The 22,115-nt window shown below is 36.2% G+C and overlaps 1 protein-coding gene and 1 long non-coding RNA gene across 5 annotated transcripts; one reads left to right on the top strand and one right to left on the bottom strand.

Annotated features, from left to right (window-relative positions):
• Positions 1-4,068: 4,068 nt before the first annotated feature.
• foxb1a (forkhead box B1a) lies at positions 4,069-7,564 on the bottom strand. The gene has a single exon (XM_037765966.1). It carries the CDS (start codon positions 5,506-5,508, stop codon positions 4,549-4,551), a length of 960 nt encoding a protein of 319 aa, XP_037621894.1. The 5' UTR covers positions 5,509-7,564; the 3' UTR covers positions 4,069-4,548.
• A 693-nt stretch (positions 7,565-8,257) lies between these two features.
• LOC119486095 lies at positions 8,258-16,480 on the top strand. Of its 4 annotated transcripts, none has more exons than XR_005206454.1 (5): positions 8,258-8,392; positions 9,650-9,727; positions 9,886-10,045; positions 10,299-10,512; positions 16,179-16,480. It is a non-coding gene; the product is annotated as an uncharacterized LOC119486095 (long non-coding RNA). The 4 variants fall into 4 exon arrangements; XR_005206453.1 differs by lacking the exon at positions 16,179-16,480 and adding an exon at positions 10,717-11,007 and having other exon boundaries at positions 9,650-9,776; XR_005206452.1 differs by lacking the exon at positions 16,179-16,480 and adding an exon at positions 10,717-11,007 and having other exon boundaries at positions 9,828-10,045.
• The last annotated feature ends 5,635 nt before the right edge of the window (positions 16,481-22,115 follow it).

Raw genomic sequence — 22,115 nt, forward strand, 5'->3', positions numbered from 1 at the left:
ACTAGCCATGTTTCAAAATGTCAAAAGGCTTGTCAAGGATTGACACATTTGCAGAACATAATTAATGCAAGTTTTGTCTATCACTGATTATTATTTTGCTTCTTCTAAAAGTCAACGCTGACAGTCTGTCTGCGGTGGGAGAGGAGCGGAGCGGAGCTATACCTGGTGGTGTTTGTCCACGTCCTCATTCTGTCAGCTCAAAGAGCCAGCATAAAACTATTTTTCAACACTATAGTGACCGGATTACCGTGAACATATTCCCAATATCTCTCCTTCACAACAAACCTGACAGCTTCTCTTATGAGTGAGCATAAATCCACAAGATAAACTCATAAACAAATAAGTTGTTTGTGTGCAGTGGAAGCCAGATAACGGCCAGCAATTTTTATGAAACACTTGCTTCCTCTTGACAAATATCCAAACAATAAACACATAGTAAATAACAGCACCCTGTCCGTATCAGCTCCCTACTTGAGGTTAAGTTGAGTTTATTGCGGAGGCCACTGCCTGCATGCATTAAGCAAATCATAAATTATACATGCTAATTACCTTGGGCCTCCACTTTAATGAATTATTTTAATTAAACTACAACATTGGGGTTTTGCATGTGGGTCTATATTTCATCCCCTGCCTAAGATGACCTTCTTCTTTGTCTAAGTGGAACATAGTTGAGAGAACAAGGACAATGCTGACTTGGATTATACAACTGAGTTCATACTGATGCTACTGAAAATATGGAAAACATCATCTGTATAATAGGCTGAAATAGCGAGAAACAGATTTTATTTCTCATGGGAAAGAAATGAGGAAAAATCTGGGATCATGTTTGCAGATAAAAAAATGACTGTAGTGTTAGAAACAGTTATTGTTTAAAGGTTTTATTCATCATTTAAAAAAAAAAAATGTTTTCCAGACTATTTGATTCAGTTTCATGGCTGTCAGGGGAGTTTCCTATAGTGAGGTTTTAGTATGTGTTTCCTCTCTTTCCCACCTGTAACCTGTGGTTTCACACTTTCTCTCTTAGGGGTTAAATTCATCAGCACATTTGGACATTTTGTGCGGGAAAAGCTGAAGGTGTTTTATTTATTAGTAATGAACTGAGTGCCAGCCAAACAAAGCCCTTCATACTATTGATGTGCAACATTTCCACAGAACATCCACGTGTTAAAACATAATTATAGGATGGCAGGATGTTGTAATTTGAGTATTGCATTTCTGCTCCATAATAGCACATACTACATCAAATGATGAGGTTATTTCACATTATTATTATTATTCACATTCTGGGAAAAGAATGACTTCTTATTCACAAAAGTTCTTTTCAGACATTCATCTATATGTATATTACATTAACATTTTATTTATAACAGTGCAATACACACCAAATAAGACAAAGTTACACTGAAATCCAAATTGATAGAAAAAAAAAATTGCACAAGTATAAATGTATAGTAAATATATATATATATTGTTGTTACAGTTGCTGGATTTCATAGCTTTTTTAAAATAAGTCCCATAATGTGGTTTAAATGTAATTGTAATGACCAGCAAGGAAAATAAAAATCTGATTCAAAATTAAATCTTGTAATCTGCCGTTGCAGTTTCAATACATTTAATCATCCAGAGTCAGAATTAATGTTACACACACAAATGCACAAAGTGGGGAGAAAGAAAGAAGAAGAAGAAGAAAAAAAAAAAAAAAAACTAACACTGTTGTCCAAACAGTCCATGGGGGAGGGGTGGATTTAAATTCCAAAAGGGTCTTGCAGCTCGTTTCCTAGTTCCCCAGTCAGCAATGTGTTTGTGAAAAAATCAGTCTTTTTGTCTCGCTGAAAAAAGGCTAAATCTACATTGGTGGCCCAGTCTAAGTTTGCTATTCTTTGCACTTTCAATTCAAGTGAATGAGGGAGAATGAAGTGGCCCGAGACCCTTTTATTTGATCTACTCGATTGCATAAAGTGACGGAATTCTAATGTATTTGTTTAATACCCCGAAATAGGCTGTTGCTTTCTATAGGGGAGCCACATAAAGCGCGTTATTTATTTATTTATTTTTAATCCTGAAAACAAATCGGATAAAAGAATGAGAAATATATTTGGATATTTCTCAGTTTGTATTTATAAACCTGTTGAATAAAATCCACCCGCAAAGGAAAACATTATAAGGTCGAACAAAAAAAAATCAGCATGACTCATTTAATTGCCTCTCTATGACATTTTTTAAGTCAAAAATATGCAACAACATTAATTCGGACACTGTGTGCAGCTTTTTCTAAATGTTTATTGTTGGGCTTAATTGTGTTTCGCCTACAGCTTGATGAATGAGCCCAGTTGTCTGCGCTGTGACCATGGCATCGCAACTCCATGCATCCTAATCGACTCCACGATTCATTTCTCTCTCCACTGCTTCTCTGCAACTCTCACACTCTGAAATCATACAGGTCTGGATACAACACAAATCAAAGTATTATTATTATTATTATTAATATTATTATTATTATTATTATTATATAATATTATAGTTGTATGAAAATTTCAAGAGTGATCAATATTTTCTGCCAATGTAATAACTGTGTTCTCTGATACCTATTATTATTATTAATAATAATAATAATAATAATAATAATGATAAAAATAATAATAATGATGATGATAATGATAATAATAATAATATGTGACATCTTCTTAGATTAAATCTTCAGAAACATTTTTGATTGTTTACTTCACTTTTAATGAGAAAATATTTTGATGACCAGTTTTTTTTTTTCCAATTCATTGCAGACTGTTTGCACACTTTTCAAAAGCACGCATGCTTGCAAAAAATAAACAAACAAAACAACAACAATAACAACAATAACAACAGCACCAACACAATTTTTTTAGAATGCATGCTTTTACCTAAAAAAAAAAGAAAAAAAAAGTACAAATTTACAGCATCTGATACACATGGTCACCACAGCCTTTTTAAATTAAATGCTTCACAGAACATTTTCTGGAAAATAGATATCTAAAACATAAAACTAAAAAGTGCATTTTACAACATTTCAGTATCAGTATTATTTGCAATATTCACATCTTGCATTTTGAGGACGTCTCATACTATTTTTCCATTTTGAAAAGATTTAATTTTGCTTTCTTTTTTTTCTTTTTTACAGGGATGGTAAGAACAAATCTAAAATCCTATTCCTATTTGGTATACCCTTACCCATCATTCCAGTATTAAAAAAAGCAAAGAAAAACAGAGCCTCGCAATTTTTCATTGACATTACAGTGGTCAACACAGAAACGGTGCAAAAGTTTTGCTATTTGATAAAACTGAAAAACTGGAATTGCAAGCACTGAAAATCAGATGGTGCCAAAAAGAAAAAAACTGGATCCCCCCCATCAGTGGCTCCACTTTTCAACACTCACATTTCACAATAAACTGAAAAATATAACTATCAAATAATTTATATTCTCAAGAGCAAATAACTTCTTCTGTGCGATTCTGTGCTGGACTTCTATATGACACAATTATTTTTAAAGCGACACATTCAACACATTAATACACAAATAAATTCGATATGCAACAACTTGCAACTCGCCTTGATAGTTATTCCGACGACAGAAAATATAAACTTTGGGATTGGTAAAGGCAGGGCTGGACTGGGACAAAAAAACAGCACTGGCATTTTGGCCCAGTTATCTGTGCTGTGTGTACCACGTTTTGTTGAAGGCTCTGTTCGAGGAAATTCCTTCAAATGTGGTTGTTTTGCATACTCGCCAAACTTGAGACCTCAAAAAATAGGGATGATTTCAAAACCAAAAGCTGGGGGTCTGAAAAATTAGAGCTTCAGAGACTTTTGTTTCCTGAATTCTGGTGACTTTAAAACAATGAAAATAACACAATAATAAGTACACTTCAACAGCATTTTTTTTAATGTTAAAACTTCTAATTTTACCTTTAAATCTCAGGAAACAAAAAAATGATTTGCCCTCTCTGGCATAAACTTTGCATGTGAATATCTAAAGCATCATCTAATATTCATCAGTTATAATTCATTTTTGTTAACCCCTGCTGTCCTGTCTCTTTTTTTAGGATTATACATGCTGTACAGTGCCAGGAACATGTTAAAAAAAAAGTAAATTTGATATAAATTGGGAGAAATACGAATTGTGACCCAGAGCACCATCTAATATTCATCAGTTATAATTCTCTTCTTTTTTTTTTGCCCCTGCTGTCCTTTTATATTATTATATTATACATGCTGTACAGTGCCAGGAACATGTTAAAAAAAATATGATTTGATATAAATTGGGAGAAATTGTGACCCAGAGAGGGAAACCAAGGAGAGGGCGATAAAGAAAACGTGAGTCACACAGCACACAGCACAGAGCGATTGGGCCAGCAACGTGTCAATTAAGGAAAAGAAATGGGCCTATTTACCTGTTTTATGGGCCAAAAAATAAGACATACATTGGCCCAAAGGGCCGTCTGTATGCACAGATGGCCAGTCCAGCCCTGCAAAGGTAAAGGTAAAGTTTACTGGAGGGAAATAGTTGATCTTGGTCAGTGCACAGCCACAGACTGCTGCTGCTGCTGCAGTGTGGAGGCGCTCGTCAGAGTGTCGCTCGGAGTCGCAGGGCTGCTTTGGCTCGTCGCTGTCTGTGGCGACGTCGGGCTCAGAGACTGCGGAGAGTTTGATGAGAGAAACGCGGGGATGTGTGGAGGTAAAGCCGATGAGAAACCGGCCATGGAGGTCGGCGTGGGCTTTATTGGCACAGGAATAGCTGGTAAAGACTGTCCTCCATGGCACAGACTCTTTATGGGCACTCCATACGCGCTGTAGTCGGACATTGGTGCCACAGAGTCAATCATACTGGTGTTGTACATGTGTGGCCATGCTGTCGTCAGCTGGTTGTGCAGAGGGTAACCTGCAGACATGGACTGCATGGTGGAGAATGCAAGACTCCCTGGCACTTTATACTCTCTGGCGATGATGTTCTCGATGGCAAAAGGATGCTTAAACGTGGAGGATTGAGACACTCCCAGGTTGTAGGTGGACATCTGTGGAAGATGCGTCCCTGTCGTGGCTGCAAGGGCGCTCAGCCTCAGCTTGGCTTGCTGCTGCAGGTAATGCTGTGCAGCATCCTGCGACTGTTTGCTCGGTGCCAAGTGATGATCGGATTGCATCAACAGCTTGAATCTCTTGCGACGTCTCAAGAAACTTCCATTCTCAAACATGTCTCCACAGCTCGGGTGCAGAGCCCAGAAGCTGCCTTTACCTGGCTGATCTGGACGTCTGGGGATTTTGATGAAGCAGTCGTTGAAGGAGAGGTTGTGTCGCAGGGAGTTTTGCCACCGCTGAGTGTTTTCCCTATAATAAGGGAATCGATCCATGATGAACTTGTAGATTTCGCTGAGAGGCAGCATCTTCTCTGGGCAGCTCTGGATGGCCATGGCTGTGAGGGAGATGTAGGAGTATGGAGGTTTCTGGTCGCTGTATGTGTTTCTCCCTGGGCGAGGCATCCTGGAGGTTTTTCAGAAAAAAAGCAATAATAAAAAAAAGTAGTCTCCCTTTTAATTCCTATGCGAAAAGTTGCCGCTCTTCATGAGAAACAACCGCTGCTGAGGAAAGTTTCAATGCTGGAGTTGCGTCGTGCGTAAAAGCAAGCCAAGGTTTTGCGCGCCTCTCTGCAGAGTGTGCAGGACGGTGCACATTTATGGAGTGACTTGCTTGCTTTAAGTCTTTTTCTTTGCAAAGTAAGTCAGCTTGCAGAGCTGAATAGACTTCATTTGGCGTCCCTGGATCTGGATATAAGACGACGAGCTAAGTGGATGCCTCCTCCATGGCCCTTCCTCTCTAACCATCTGATAGTTTTATGTAGTGACATGAGCAGAAAAGACCCCTGTAGAGGCGCGCTCCATTAATGTGCCACCTCTTTTTTGCTTATCACATGACAATTGCCATGGGAGGGGAGGGGAGGGCGGGGGTTTGTGGAGAGGAGGGAGGCAAGGCATAATCTGGTTTCATTTACACCTATTTACATGGACACCTTGGGCCAATGGAAATCATTTCCATTTGAAGACAGAGGAAAGAAAAAAAGGGGTGAAAAAGGCTCGGCAACCGGAATTGAACTGCGATGGCACTCAGTGTGTGTGAAGGTATGCGTTAATACTTCTTCAGCAGGACTTTACAGTTTACAATTCACAAGAAAAATGTGGAATTTTTAACGGACACGAAATTAATATTATAGCATATTGTGATTTAATTATATTTTGTCATAAAATTGGCTTATGTGATATTGTAAGGCAGATGCATTTTGATCTAAAGGTGGATTTTTTTTTATTTTTAAAAATGCTCCTGTCTGTGCAGTGATGTGCGTAATGAGTGCAGTTTTCCATAAATTGTAAAAAGACAATAACATGTCAAAGACAATTTTTGGAACAGTAATGCAAAACAGCACTTTTAACTATGGACATAAATGCACTTTTATCTGCTGCTAAACACGACTGCAAATTGTATGAAATTGTGTCTTTACTTATTTTATTCTTTTATTGTTATTTTTAGGTATGGTTAATCTTAATGCTTATTTATTCTTTTTAATTCACTGACGGGAGCTGCTGGGAGAAACAATATTTCGTTTCCTTCTGTGTACTCAGTGAAATGACAATAAAGTGAATCTAAATTGTTTTATGCAAGCTTCTAACCTTTTTTATGATGTTGGATTTGACTGAAAACAGATTTTTTACAGATAAACTGTGATTTCTCCCCCCCCCCCCACCCCCCCCCCTCCTCCTCCTATAATTACAGCCTAATATTGTTTACGAAAATGCCACACAAAAATACTTTGCCATGAGCAAGTTTGTTGATGAGCCCGACTCTATTAGTTTTTCTCAGCTAATTTGGCCCAGAGCTGCTTTGGAGGAAGTAGACGATATGAAAACATCAACACAATGCAAACAAACGCTGTTCAAACTGAAACTTCATGAGGCAATCAGGTCTATTGTGTTTATGTAAAGAAGATTCAAAAAAAGTACTTCAGAAATGCAAATAAACCCTTGAGGATGGTGTGGCGATAAACTGTATAAAATATCCATAAGTCAATTATATGAATGTGAAAAACCAAATGGGGAAGCCTATTTTGAGCTATTGCTATTCAAGCTTTTTTGGCCATGCAGGGCCACCTTTTCCGCTTGGAGGGTTTGCAATGCCAAAGGACCACACACACGCACACGCAGATTTGCTCATAATTTATGCTAATTTCCCCCCATAAATCCACAATGCACCCCATCACCAGTCTGACGGATTACGAAAAGAATCGCATTGCGGGGGGACACCGAGATATTTTCACCCAGAAACCAGGAGCTGCTGGATAAACACTGTTTAACAATCTAAAACCATGACTTACTACACACAAAAAGAAAAGGAAAAAGGGCTGTTTCATAGAAATGATCTAATTATAGTAAATCATTTTATACTTCTTATTCTGAGAGGCTATAATTATTCTAGAAAAAAATATATATAAATTGGAAAAAAGTAAAAACAAATTGTGTGTATAGGTTGAAGTTTCTTCTAGTCCAAATCTTCCATCGTGCAATTTCTTTATTTTTTTCCCTTCATATTCTAAGAGGCTATACATTATTCTAGAAAAAAAATATATATAAATTGGAAAAAGTCACATTTTTTTGTGTCTATAGGTTGAAGTTTCTATAATCCAAATCTTCCATCGTGCAATTTCTTTATTTTTTCCTTCATATTCTAAGAGGCAATACATTATTCTAGAAAAAAAAATAGAAATTAGGAAAAAGTCTAATTTTTTTGTGTCTATAGGTTGAAGTTTCTCTAGTCCAAATCTTCCATCGTGCAATTTCTTGATTTTTTTTTTTTCCTATACAGAGTGCCTTTTTAACACCTGTCATTTCCCATTAATGTTCAGCTGAAAAGGTTTTGTCCAAAAGGAAGTGGCCCAGTCGACCCATCTCCAAACACACTGCGCGGATAATGACAACACACTGCCAAGTGCCAAACATCTTCTGACATCCACCTCTATTCATTCATTCATTCCTTTACAAAAAAAATATATATTATTATATTATCTCCCTCAGATTAAAATGTCCGTATACAAAGCAGTCAGACTGACTTTGTTATACGTGCAACAAAAAAAATATGATTGTAGAAATGTGATTAATGTGAGCTGTTAAAAAAAAAAGCGCACTGACGCATGCAGAGAATCCTTCGAATGAATTCTGGAATTTTACGCACGATTCTTAATCACACAATTTCCTCTTGAAATGGCAAAATCTTTTAAAAGTCACTTTTATTTCTTCATGTTTGCACTGCAAAACATGCTGCCAAGTTTAGTGCAAGTTGACCTGCAACACTCGCATTATAACCAGCCACAGAGGAGCAGTAAGAGTCTTTTTCTCTCTCTCCTCTCACACACAGACGGTGTGGCTTTTTGAGCTTCAGGGTTATGGGATATTGGTAGACCTTTTGTCCCACGTCGAATGCACACACTGAAAAATACCACCATGACTCTGAATCTGAATAGGTTTTTTTTTTTTAGCTTGCTCCCAAAACTCCCCGAGTTCAAGCAGCAGTAGATCAAGTCTGCACTATGTTTGGTCATTTGTAGAAACACCGAACAAAGGTTGGGATAAGCCAAATTGCATTGCACTTGTGAACCGTGCCTCAGCCTGAAGTATCCTTTATAGCAGGAGAGGAGGGGGGGACCTCCACCAAGAACAATTTTGTGTGAGCTTTTCACAAAAAAAAAGAGGGGAAAACAAAGGGCACTTTCTGAAACATCTTAAAGTAGAGTAGTGAGGCGTGACATTCCCAGGGTGACGAGACACAAAAGCTGAGGTCATGGGGATGAAAAAGAGAATCAAACAGCCACTTTCACACGTCTGCCCTCCTCTGCTGCACCCACCAAGAACACAATAGGAAACAAATGTTGTTAAAAGAGGATCGATGCCATTCATCCCTAAAGCAGCGAATGATAGCCAAACAATATTGTCACAGTGAATCGAGTTGAGATATGCTGCCACCCAGACCTATAAGGGAGAGAGAGGGGGAAAAAAAATAATCTGCCTTTCAGGGAACGATTAAGAGAAATTTAAACCGGATTGTTGTTAACATTTATTCCAAAGGGTGAGCTCAAAATTAATATTAATTAATAAAACATTTTTTTTATTTAAGCTTTAATATTTTGGAAATGTAGGTCTACACTTTTTTTGGATGCTGAAATATATATTTTTTGTGGTGATTTTCTTTTACACTCCTGTGTTTGTTTTATGCATGTCAGTGCCCTAGATGATAGGGTGTAATGTCCTAGACCTCTAACAATTTATCATGATTTATGTTTATTTATTTTGTTTTATTTATTTATCTATTTATTTATATTTATTTTTATAATTTTTTTTATAACAGTGCCCTCTGGGTATTGTCATGGGTGGGGGGTGAGTGGGATATCTATCAGTCCAAACATGTTTGTGCAATGGATTGTCAGAGTTGTATTAACAAAATTCAGAAATAAACTCTGTTTAAAAAAAATATATATATATATATATTATATATATATTTTGGAAAATGTAGGTCTACAATTTTTTTGGGGGTGCTGAAATATATTATTTTTGTGTTGATTTCTTTTTTTTCCCCCTACAGAGCTGGCAGGTTGCTGACTGCAGGCAATGTATATTTAGGCCACTAATCAACCTATAAATAGACAAATCATTGCTAGAGGTGAACAAATTCGCATCTTTAAAACAAACATTTATAATCCCACTGAATTGTGAGTGTAAATTACAGCAATTTTCTTTTTTTTTCTTTTTTTGTCACGCAGATTATCTCGAGCAGGCCTATAGATTTGAAAGGGGATTTGTTTTTGTTTCTACCTGCAGCCTCTGCGTTCAAACACACGCTCAGTGAAAGCAGGTAGAGTTTGTTGTCTGCTGTGACTCTCCAACTCAACCAATAGGCCTGAGCTGCTAATTAAGTCCGTGGTGATTTCAGCCCCCAGAGATGTTTTACGGTGCAATTAAGGACGCGCTGATGATGAAGGTATGAATATTCAGCAGAATGACAATTAATTAGCAGACAGAGGGCTCTCACAAGAACCTCCTCAATGGCAAATTTAGCCTATATATATATATATATATATATATATATGACAGGGCAATGTAAAGGCCATCTTCACAATATTAATTTTTGTCCCAAAAAAAAAAGGATATCAGAATAAAAGCATAATCTCTATGTTCAATATCATATAAATATGGTGAATGTATTTTTTCGTGTTGTTTATTTTATCAAACAGCGGGATTATAGTGCTCGCAGCAGCCCGCCCCATTAGTTTGTTTCTGGGTGACATCAGAGGGAGTACCTGGAAGAAGACCTCAGGGCATTTACAACATATGCTTGGATTATGCTTAATGGTCTAATTACATAAATTAGGCATTCATTATACGGCACATCATCTGTAACAGATATCTCAATTGTACGGAGGCGGGAACATCTAATTCAATTTGTCTGTGAGTAGTTTCATCCAATTAAATACTGAAAGACGTGGAAAAAGGAAGAAATGTTGACCATTATGCCGATATTTATTTATTTATATATATATATATTAATTATAATTATTAATTAATTAATTAATTAATTATCCAAGACACTAAGGATTTTTTTTTAAATATAATTTTCTTTTATTCTTTTTTTTTGGACTAGTTTTTTCTCAGGCAGCAGTTTCACTCTGTGACCATCAGATGGGGACACATGGTTGATGATCTATGTATCTCTATATATGATCTATATATAATTGCATTTGCCTTAAGTATAATTAATATATCTATATCTATCTATCTATCTATCTATCTATCTATCTATCTATCTATCTATCCATCTACACATCTATCCATTTATCCATCTATCTATCTATCTGATTTTATAAGTATAATTAAATGAGTCACTGTTATTTTGAGTCAATATGACAATTTTGGACAATATAAAACACATCTATCCATCTATCTACTGTGCATTACTATGAATTTGTATCTGCAGGCGCATGTGAGTGTGCATGTGAAGCCTGTGTGTGTGTGTGTGTGTGTGTAGGAGGGCTGTCCCAGTTCATTGACTCCATATGGTGAGAAACAGCAGGACTGATGAGTGTGCTACCTGAGGTCCGTGTTTGTGCTGTCGACTGTAACCAAAACAGAGGCCCCTGACCCACTGCATAATTCATTACAGACAAGACAGTGCCGCTCACACTCTCATTTCATCATTTAGCTTTTGGTGACAGATGACTCCGTAACAACAAATCATCCTATTAAACTGCACATGATACTTAGCCAGCTGACAGATATGAAAGGGAAGGAGCAAAGAGCAAGAAGAAAGTCGCTGCGAAGATGGTGAGACAGGGAAAAAAATGTAAATGGGCAGAAAGATGAGAGGAGAAAACAGAATAACAATATGACTGAGTCCATTTCAATATTGAGAAGAACACGCAGAAGCCCTCACTACTATATGCATCGCCGTATAATGAACTAGTTTCACATGAACACTGATTCTCAGTTACTGTATATATTGTTGAAAATGAGAGAATAATGCAATATTAAGCAATGTGAGATCATAATATATTAACAACAAACTCAACAGAAGAGTGAACTTTCACCGTAAAGCAGAAAGATAAAAGGCCAATTATGCAAAAAAAAGAAGGTGTGAATTATCATACTGTAGTTCAATCACATACAAAGAGTTACCTTTCACAGAGGAGAAAAAAATGAGGTGGAAGGCTTTGAGGTGGATGAATCTGTGCAGCAAGGATCACAGGGTGAAGTGATATTATTGGAGGTATACTATGTTTAGAGAGGGAGGATTTTAAAGCTCCCTGAACTGTGTTGTCATTAAACGCTGATGTACAACACACCCAGATGACAGGTGACATATTAACTGAAGAGCATAAAATGGATCAATATGTTGGGTCACTTTAAGTGAAATTACAACCTCTTGAGGTCAATGTTGTAGGTTTAACCTTTCACCTCTCCTTTTGTGTTTACTATTATCCTTTCATTGTGGAGAAACTGGTGGAAAACTGTTATTAACTTTGACTTGTTTGCCCCAAATTAATGACGTTTGTAAAGGTATGGGATATAGTGAGGGATGAAAAGCTTTGAACTCCGGGATCAATTCAGAGAAAGTTGACATTGTTGTTTTGTTAGACATGTCCTCGGCAACGCCACCAACACGTCTCTCCTTTGGGGGTTTAGCGTGTAAGAGCGTCTAAGTGAGGCAAATCCTTTTTTTATTGTGAGCTTGTGTGAGGAAGGCACGGCCCTTTTGTGTGGCTTATGTTCATCCAGACCTTGGCAGTGATCAGAACGCGCTTAACCAACTGGGACCAAATGAGGGGGCATTTTGTTCTGTCTTTCATCTTATACATCAGGGAAATGCCTGGTCTCCAAGGAGGTGGCTAACGGAGCCAAAGACCAGAACAACACAATACACAATAACAATACAGGAGTGTTTACAACACACGTAAACAAAAAAACACACGGCTGATAATGGGGACACCCACGGGGAAGGTAACAGAATGAAAGGATATCACAGGAAATGTTAATAGAAAAGTTTGAAAATGTAATCCATGTGTGGACGTCCGGTTGTTAAAGCAAAAGAGAGACAAACTCAAACACCTAAATTGTTCTTTCTGACCTACATCTCATCTTATTTTAAAGACAAGGGTCTGTACTTTGTTTTAATGTCACTTTGTATTTGTATTTTACAAGACAGGACTGCAGCCACCCAAGCAGTGATCAGTCCTTTTTTTCCTGGGTGACTACCACAATGACCAATCACCAAGTGCCACTTCTATTGATATATTTTAATTGGTGTGTGATATATGCTGCTGTAAGACTCACATTTGCATTGCTAAGCATAAACAAGCCTCAGTAAATCACAAAAGAGCTTTAAAGAGAAACGCAAACAAGCGATGTTGCATGGTATACGCTTTGCACTGCTCCTTTATGGTTGACCAGCTCAATGTGCCTCCTGCTGAAAGGTAATATGCATGACACATTTCCAGGCACTAATTCATTTGTTTAGTAATAGGGGAGCTAACCTGTGCTGAAAACATGGGTGCAGTGAGGAAAACACAAAGGTCCTGTTAATCCACGGCTAATCAAAAGGGCACTGAAAACAACCCCTGCAGAAGGATTTTGTCATATTAATTAAGGCGAGGCTTGAATATTTGTGCGTCTATAAAAGCATGCTCATAAGGAAGGGCACAGTGCCGACTCTGTATTATTATTATTCCTCCAGACTGCTTTGACACTGCCAGTGTGAGAATGCAACCCCTAGCTGGCGGCCAAGGACCTTGGAAAGCATGGCTAATATCTAGAGAGAAATATGTATTTATGTGTCTGAAATCCTGTTGATTAAGGGTTCTTGAAGCGGTGGCTGATATATACGATACGGTGTATTTTTTGAAGGATAGTAGTAATAGAACTGATGAACTGTGGTGTTGATTACTAGACCCTTAAGGGGCTACACTTGAAAATAATGTTGTTGACTCTGACCTGTTCAGGAGCAAGTACTCCAGATGTGACAAAGCATTTGAATTATAGATGGGGAAATACACACAGACTGCATGCACACAAAAGAATGCAATTACATTTCTATCAAACAAGTTTAATCTAGAGTTGGGGTTTACGCTATTACAATGCACTGATGGAAAAAAAGCACAGGAAGAATCCTATGAAATGTCAAGTACCGCTGCATGCCAGGAGAAATCTTTATCGGTCACGGCAACTGTATTCACAGAGTATTAACAGCCTTATCAGCTGGGGAAATGTTCAGTTCCCCTGCCTAAACCAAAGCTATTACAATCCCAAATAATTAACTTTCAGCTGGATAGCCAGTTGTCGTGACAACTAAGATGAGAGGATCTGCATGTAGAACAATTTTGATCAAAAGTATCTGTTTCTCACTACATCTCTAAGTCTTCTCATACGCAACTGGGTTCAGATACCAAATCATAATGACGCACTACGCTTTTACACACTGTTATCATGTTCAATTCAGAGCTTTGGTGGAAATATGTCCACTTTCTATATGAAAGGTTCTTATTTTTCATATAGCTGACAGATACTGCATATATCTAATGTTTCTATTTGAAAGGATGCACATATCAGTCTTCACAATAAACAACATCTACATAGCTTTCCACAATTCATATCCTCCTCTCCTTTCTCTAAGAGAAAATACAAACTTTCTTATAAAACAAACATGACATCACAAATTTCTGTATATTGGTCTTAATAAATAAGCTAAAATGCCATTTAAAAAGCTAAAATTTGCATATTTTAACAATTTACATATTAAATATTGTAGTTTTATGTTGTGACAAAATGCAGTGAATAATCGTCCATTGTAAAACAGAAAACTGCAAACAAAAAAAAAAAAAAACAATAAATCAAAAACAGAAAATAAAGGTAAACATGGTCATTGACTCAAATGAAAAATTTCACAAAATAAGTCTGAATTCAGTTTCTTTATTTCTGGACTTTTCTTGCCATCTCGGTGTGCAAAGTTTTCTATGAGTCGTAAGTCTTGTAGTCTTGTACAAACACAGTCTGGGAATATTTAAAGCAAACTTCTTAATGCTGAAAGTTAACAGCCGCGACTGGGAGGGAGAGACCGTTTTTAAGTTAGTATTTTCTTGGTTCAATCAAAGTGCTGAAAGTCAGCTCCAGTTCTGAACTGAGCTCTCAAATCAACACTGTTATTCAATCATTACACTGTTTATGTCCTCATCTCACTGACAGACTTCAACAGGCGTTAAACCAACTCAGGTAATATGGCCTAATAAATCGGGACCAATAAAAAGCATTTAATCGTGAGTGTCAACATGATTAATTGTGCACTAAAATCCATGTGAGACCTCCCAGTCATGGGGGCAGTGAAAAGGCATTTTGCATTTCAGCATAACTGGCACCAGGATGAGCAGTTATGTGAGTCTATCCATGGAATTGGTATGAATATCAAATTAATAATTAGTCATGTAATTTCTCCTCAGGAATTACTACGCCTCAAACTGGTTGGTGAATTTAATTATTAGCAGCCTTTTTGTTTCCATGTCCCTCTCATTACTGTCAGGATTGATGTAACATAAACTTCATTAAAAATTAAAGCAAGAGTCTTAATTATGAGGCTACACTGACTGAAGTTAGAATTAGCCAACTCAGTGATGTGCAAATGAGAGCATTATTTAAGAAACATGCTGGAAGTAGTTATGCTAATTTCAAGAGTTCACAGTAGCAGACCTTTCACTTGCAGTTGCATATTCATTAAACACACTATGCAAATTTAATGTAGCAGTCTTAGTAATGCCTTGTTAATTTATTCAGATTTATTGAGTACGACTTGTAAAAAGTACCAATTTAATTACCCTATCTCCTTGGAAGGTAAGGGATGTGGCCAAGGTTTTAAACTGTGTAAATCAGGATTAGTGTGGTTTGATGGAGAAAAAGGGAATGAAAGGACGTTTCTGTTAATGGCCATGCTTGAAAGACATATTGATTTACTTAAGATATGATTCAAGTGAAAATATGTAAAGCACACTCAACCAGTCCAAAAAAAAAGCATATGTGCTGGTATAGCTGAGTTGGAGTTCATCATGCATATAGTCTTCAGGTCATATAAAGTAGCATGAGCTCCCTGTCTACTGAGGGTGAGGTTGTTGTTTTTGTATGGAATATGAATTTAGAAAAACGTGAGGGATTTATACAAAGTGCTGAAAAACATCACAGTCTGGGATTTAGTGCTAGTGAATCCATTTTAAAAGCATGAATCATACCTTAGAGGCAGCAAATGAAGAAGTACTCACATCCTTTACTTATGTAAATGTATGGATACCACAGTCCATAAATACTCTGTTACGTGTTTAAGGGCTGCATTCAAAATGTTGTATGTCGGCGGTTCGATCCCCGGCTCCTCCAGTCCACATGTCCAAGTGTCTTTGGTCAAGATACTTAACCCCAAATTGCTGTGTATGAATGAGTATTTATGGCAGGTGGCACCTTGCATGAGAGCCCTACCAGTGTATGAATGTGTGTGTGAATGGGTGTTCAGTAGACTAGAGGCACTATATAAATTAAATGCAAGTGATGCAAGCTCTTATGTCGTCCTTCTCTTCTTTTCTCCCCAGATGACGTCAGAGTTCCAGGCCAAAACTAAGGGCGGCAGAGTTTCTTCACTTCATCCACATTGTCCACTGTATGAACTCAAGAGGTCTCAACAACCCCATGTCAGGTTGACCCTAGGAAACATTTTGGGTTGTCTGTTCCATAACCTCCTCCTTCTATCTCTCCGAAACAATGGGAGGCAATAGTCTCATACTCGCTTGTCCTCCCTTTCAGTGTTGGACCTCAAAATTCACTGTGCCTCATAAGGATCAAACATACAATTTCCAGTCTTCAGACTACTCTTCTATCATCCCGAGTTATTTGATGTGAGACATTTGACAACTGTTTCATAGAGCTTTTGTTTAGCTACGGGGGAGACGGGATATGATCTTTTCACTTCAGACTTTTCGTTGTAGTTTTCAACTTTTCTTGCTGAGACACTTATTTGGTCAGAAATTAGGTGATCATTGTTGATCTTGTTCACATTACAAAGAACAGATATCCTGAAAACTTAGAGAAGTGTGAGGGCAGGATTTGATCTCTCAGTTTCATATCCAGGAATGACATATTATACTTTCTTTTTTTACCACTTTTTTGACATACTATACTACGACTTTTTTATCACTTCTTTCGATATACTTTCTTTGACTTTTTTTCGACATACTATACTATGACTTTTTAATCACTTTTTTCAACCTATTATACTATGACTTTTTGCGATGTAGTATACTATGACTTTTTTATCACTTTTTTCAACATACTGTACTATGACTTTTTTAATCACTTTTTTTCGACATACTATACTATGACTTTATTCAACATTCTATAGTTTTACTTTTTTAACACTTTTTTCGACATACTATACTATTATGTTTTTTACCACTTTTTTTACATACTATACTATGACTTTTTTTATCACTTCTTTCGACATACTGTCCTTTGACTTTTTTCGACATACTATACTATGACTTTTTAATAACTTTTTTCGACATACTATACTATGACATTTTTATCGCTTTTTAGACGTACTATGACTTCTTTTGGTGCCCAACAGCAGAATGAGACAAGTGTCTCCTCACAGGACTTTGGAGAGATACAACATGGGGGTTATGCAACAGAAAACCAGAAATTGTAATAAATTCTACTGAATTGTTACGAAATAAATATAAAATACCTTCACACATAAAACACCTTCCTGCCCTCTGTGTGCTGGAAGAGGATTCCTTTCAACATCTCCTCGGCAGCTGCCATAAAGCCTTGGCTGATGGACGTTACTGCTGGCGCCACAACCAGGTGCTCAAGGCAGTTGTGGACACAGTCACCACAGCCATTCAGTCCAGCAAACACCACCCCAGGAAGAAAACCATCGCGTTCCTCATGGCTGAAAATCATATGTATGTTGAAAGAAAAGTCATAGTTTAGTATGTAAAAAAAAAGTCATGGTACAGTATGTTTAAAAAAGTCATAATATAGTATGTGGAAAAATAGTCGTAGCGTAGTATGTCGAAATAATTCATAAAAACTCATAATATAGTATGTTGAAAAATGGTCATAGTATGGTATGTTGAAAAAAGTAAAAAAAAAAAAAAAGTAATTGTATAGTATATCAAAAACTTTCATGAAAAGAAGTCATTGTATAGCATGTCGAAAAATGTATTTAAAAAAAGTCAAAACAAATAAAAAATTCATAGTAGTAGTAGTATGTCGGAAAAAAAGTCATAGTATATTATGCCGGAAAAATAAGTCTCACTATGTAGTAGTCCTGTTTGTGCATGTGTGTGTATTTCGGGCCTGTGTGTACTATGTAAAAAAATAACAGAGTGAATGAATTTCTCCTCGGGGACCTTTCTTCTTCTTCTCTTCTAGTATGTCGAAAAAATATAAAAAGTCATACTCTAGTATGTCGAAAAAAAAGTCATATAATAGTATGTCAAAAAATATAAAAAAGTCATAGTTCAAATGAAGAAGATACAATAACAAACACCATGTTAGTGTATCTGGTCAGATAGCTCAGTGTGGTAAATATCTGGTTAGAATACTGGAGGTTGTGGGTTTGATCCTTATGTGGCACAGTGTTTTTTCAGGTTTAACGTCTAATGACGAAGTCAAATATATGAAGAGAACAGCTCCAAGTGCGTGTGGCAACTTGGTTGCTAAGTTCCCGGTTCTGGCTGCGGCAGAGCAGGGTTTGATCCCCACCCTCACATCGATGCCCGGTGCCTGACAGTGGAGTGAGATGAGCGTCTCCTCCCAGGGTTTACCAGAAATACAACTGGGGGGTTATGCAACAGAAATTGGAAATTTGGTTTTACTGCTACTACATTGGGATGCATCATCAGTGACGCAAGTTCAGCGAACTTGAGTTGTTGTCCTAGATCCACTCTCAGCGGCTGTGGACAGTCGGCATTGTGGTTGGGAATGGGGCTTCTCTCAAGCCTTGAGGAACGGGATGGTTTCTTCCTGGGGTGGTGTTTGTGGTGAATGAATGTTTGTGGTGACCGTTTCCACAACTGCTTTGAGCACCTGGTCGTGGCGCCAGCAGTAACGTCCATCGGCCAAGGCTTTATTGCTGCTGAGGAGATGTTGAAGGGATCCTCTACCAGAGGTGAATATATTATAAATTATTAGGGTTATACATTATATAGGGTTAGAATGGGTTATACATTATATAGGATAGGGTTAAGGTTAGGGTTATATATTATATAGGATAGGGTTAGGGTTAGGGTTATACATTATATAGGATAGGGTTAAGGTTAGGGTTATATATTATATAGGATAGGGTTTGGGTTAGGGTTATACATTATATATGCTAGGGTTAGGGTTATACATTATATAGGATAAGGTAAGGGTAAGGGTCAGGGTTATATAGCATGCAGGTCAGGGCTATAATGTATATGTAATGTATAATATTATTTATAATGAATATATATATATTTATTATCATTAATATATATGACACTGTGTTTTCTGTTGCATAACCCCCCAGTTGTATTTCTGGTAAACCCTGGGAGGAGACGATCGTCTCACTCCACTGTCGGGCACCAGGCATCAATGTGAGGGTGGGGATCGAACCCTGCTCTGCAGAACTGGGAACTTAGCAACCAAGCCACCAATGCCACACGCATTTGAAACTGTTCTCTTTGTATATTTGACTTCATCATTAGAAGTTAGACCTGAAAAAACTCTGTGCCACATAAGGATTGAACCAACAACCTCCAGTATTCCAACCAGTTATCTACCAACTGAGCTATCTGACCAGATACACTGATGCAGTGTTTGTATATGTATTTCACTTCTTTATTTGAAGTCAGCCCTCAAAACTCACTGTGTCACATAAGGACTGAACCCACAACCTCCAGTATTCTAACCAGATATTTACCACACTGAGCTATCTGACCAGATACACTGATGTAGTATTTGTTATTGTATTTAACTTCTTCATTTGACGTTAGACCTGAAAATAGATTGTGTCATGTCGAAAAGTTAAAAAAGTATGTAAAAAAAAATAAAGAAAAAGTCATAGAATAGTATGTCGAAAAATCAAAAAAAGTCATGGTAAAGTATGTTGAAAAATTTCATCATAAAAGGTCATAGTATAGTTTCTCAAAAAACTTTATGAAAAAAAGTCATAGTATAGTATGTCAAAAAATTGTATGAAAAAAGTCATCGTATAGTATGTCGAAAAAACGGCTAAAAAAATTTTTTTGTCAAAAAAAGTAGTGAAAAAGTCATAATACAGTATGTCCAAAAAAGTGATAAAAAAGTCATAGCATAGTAGGGCGAAAAAAATTATATTATAATATGTTGTAAAAAGTGCTATACCATGCCTTTTTTTCACCTTTTTCGACAAACATTACTATTACTTTTTTTTTAAATACTATGCTATGACCTTTTACGACATACAATACTATGTCTTTTTTACCACTTATTTCAACATACTATATTATGAATTTTTTCGACAAATTATAGTATGACTTTTTTTTAATCTACATAATATACTATGACTTTTTTAGAATTTTTTCGACATATTATCCTATGACTTTTTTAGACATACAATACTGAGACTTTTTTCTTTTACCGTTTTTGACATACAATACTATGACTTTTTTCGATATGCGATACTATGGATTTTTTTCGACATATTGTACTAAGAATTTTTTTCAACATAATATATTATGACTTTCTAATTTATTTGACATACTATACTATTATTTTTTTCGACATACTATACTATGACCTTTTTGTTGATTGTTTTTGACATACTATACTATGACTTTCTTTTACCTATCTCGACATGCTATGCTGTGACTTTTTTCGACATACTATACTATGACTTTTTATTTCGACACACTATACTATGACTTTTTTTTTTACATACTACACTGACTTTTTCAACATAATATACTATGACTTTTTACGACATACTATACTATGACTTTTTTTGACATACTATGCTATGACTTGTTTTTCGACATACTATACTGTGACTTTTTTTTACACTTTTTGAGATACAATACTATGACTTTTTTCGACATAGTACACTACAAACTTTTTTTGACATGGTATACTACTCCTTTTTTCAAATGTTTTTCGACATACAATACTGTGACCCTTTTGTTGTCTTTTCTAGACATATTATACTATGACTTTATTCACCTTTTTCGACATACTAGTCTATGACTTTTTTATGCTATACCATGATTTTTTTTTTTTTACCTTTTTAGACATAGTATACCATGTTTTTTTTTCACCTTTTTCGATATACTATACTATGACTTTTTTATCGAGATACTATCCTAAGACTTTTTTAGAATTTTTTCAACATACTATACTACAATTTTTTTTTTTTACCTTTTTGACATACAATACTACGACGTGCAATACCATGACTTTTTTTCAACATATTGTACTATGACTTTTTCTAATTTTTTTTACATACTATACTATGACCTTTTTGATGACTTTTTAGACATACTACAGTATGACCTTTTTGTTGACTTGTTTTTGACCGACTATACAATGACTTTTTTTTACCTACCTCGACTTACCTACCGTGACTTTTTTCGACATACTATACTATGACTTTTTTAGAATTTTTTCAACATACTATATTACTTTTTTTGACATACTAAACTATGACTTTTTTGACATACTATAATATGACTCAGTCTTCGACAAACTATACTATGATCTTTTGTTGATTTTTTTAGACATACTATACTATGATGTTTTAGTTGACTTTCTTCAACATACTATACTGTGACTTTTTTTTTTTTACCCTTTTTGACATAAAATACTGACTTTTCCGACATGCTATACCATGATTTTTTTTTTTTTTTTTTATCTTTTTAGACATACTATACTATGTTTTTTTTCATCGATATACTATACTATGACGTTTTTCGACGTACTTTACTTTGACTTTTTTATCAAGATACTGTACTATGACTTCTTTAGAATTTTTTCAACATACTATACTATGAGTTTTTCCACCACACTATGACCTTTTTTTTTTTTTTTACTTTTTTGGACATACTATACCAAGACTTTGTTATAACATTTTCATGACATATCATACTATTACATTTTTAATGACATACTATGCTATGGCTTTTTATGACATATTATACTATCACATTTTTATGACATATTATACTATGACTTTCTTATGACTTTTTTTCAGCATACATATTCTGTTATATTTGTTGAAATCCTCTTTACATTGTGACTGCAATCAATAAATCAAATGCTCTGACTCTCTGCCTACCTACCCGCCTACTTGCATGCATTCTGCCTGTGCACTCATTGCGTATCACTGGCCTCCCACAAGCTGCTAGTTTGACAGCTGTGAGTACTAACAATAGCCATGTTTACTTTCATTATGATAATTTTACATTCATAATGATAATTTTGTGAGACTTGATTTAGTGGGAGACCTGAACGGATGGACTGTCTTGGCG

This window comes from Sebastes umbrosus, chromosome 4 (assembly GCF_015220745.1).
Source record: "Sebastes umbrosus isolate fSebUmb1 chromosome 4, fSebUmb1.pri, whole genome shotgun sequence".
In the NCBI taxonomy this organism is placed as follows: domain Eukaryota; kingdom Metazoa; phylum Chordata; class Actinopteri; order Perciformes; family Sebastidae; genus Sebastes; species Sebastes umbrosus.

What these genes read in the sequence shown, in the direction of transcription:
- foxb1a (XM_037765966.1), bottom strand. Translation starts at nt 5,508, where the DNA reads ATGCCTCGCCCAGGGAGAAACACATACAGCGACCAGAAACCTCCATAC.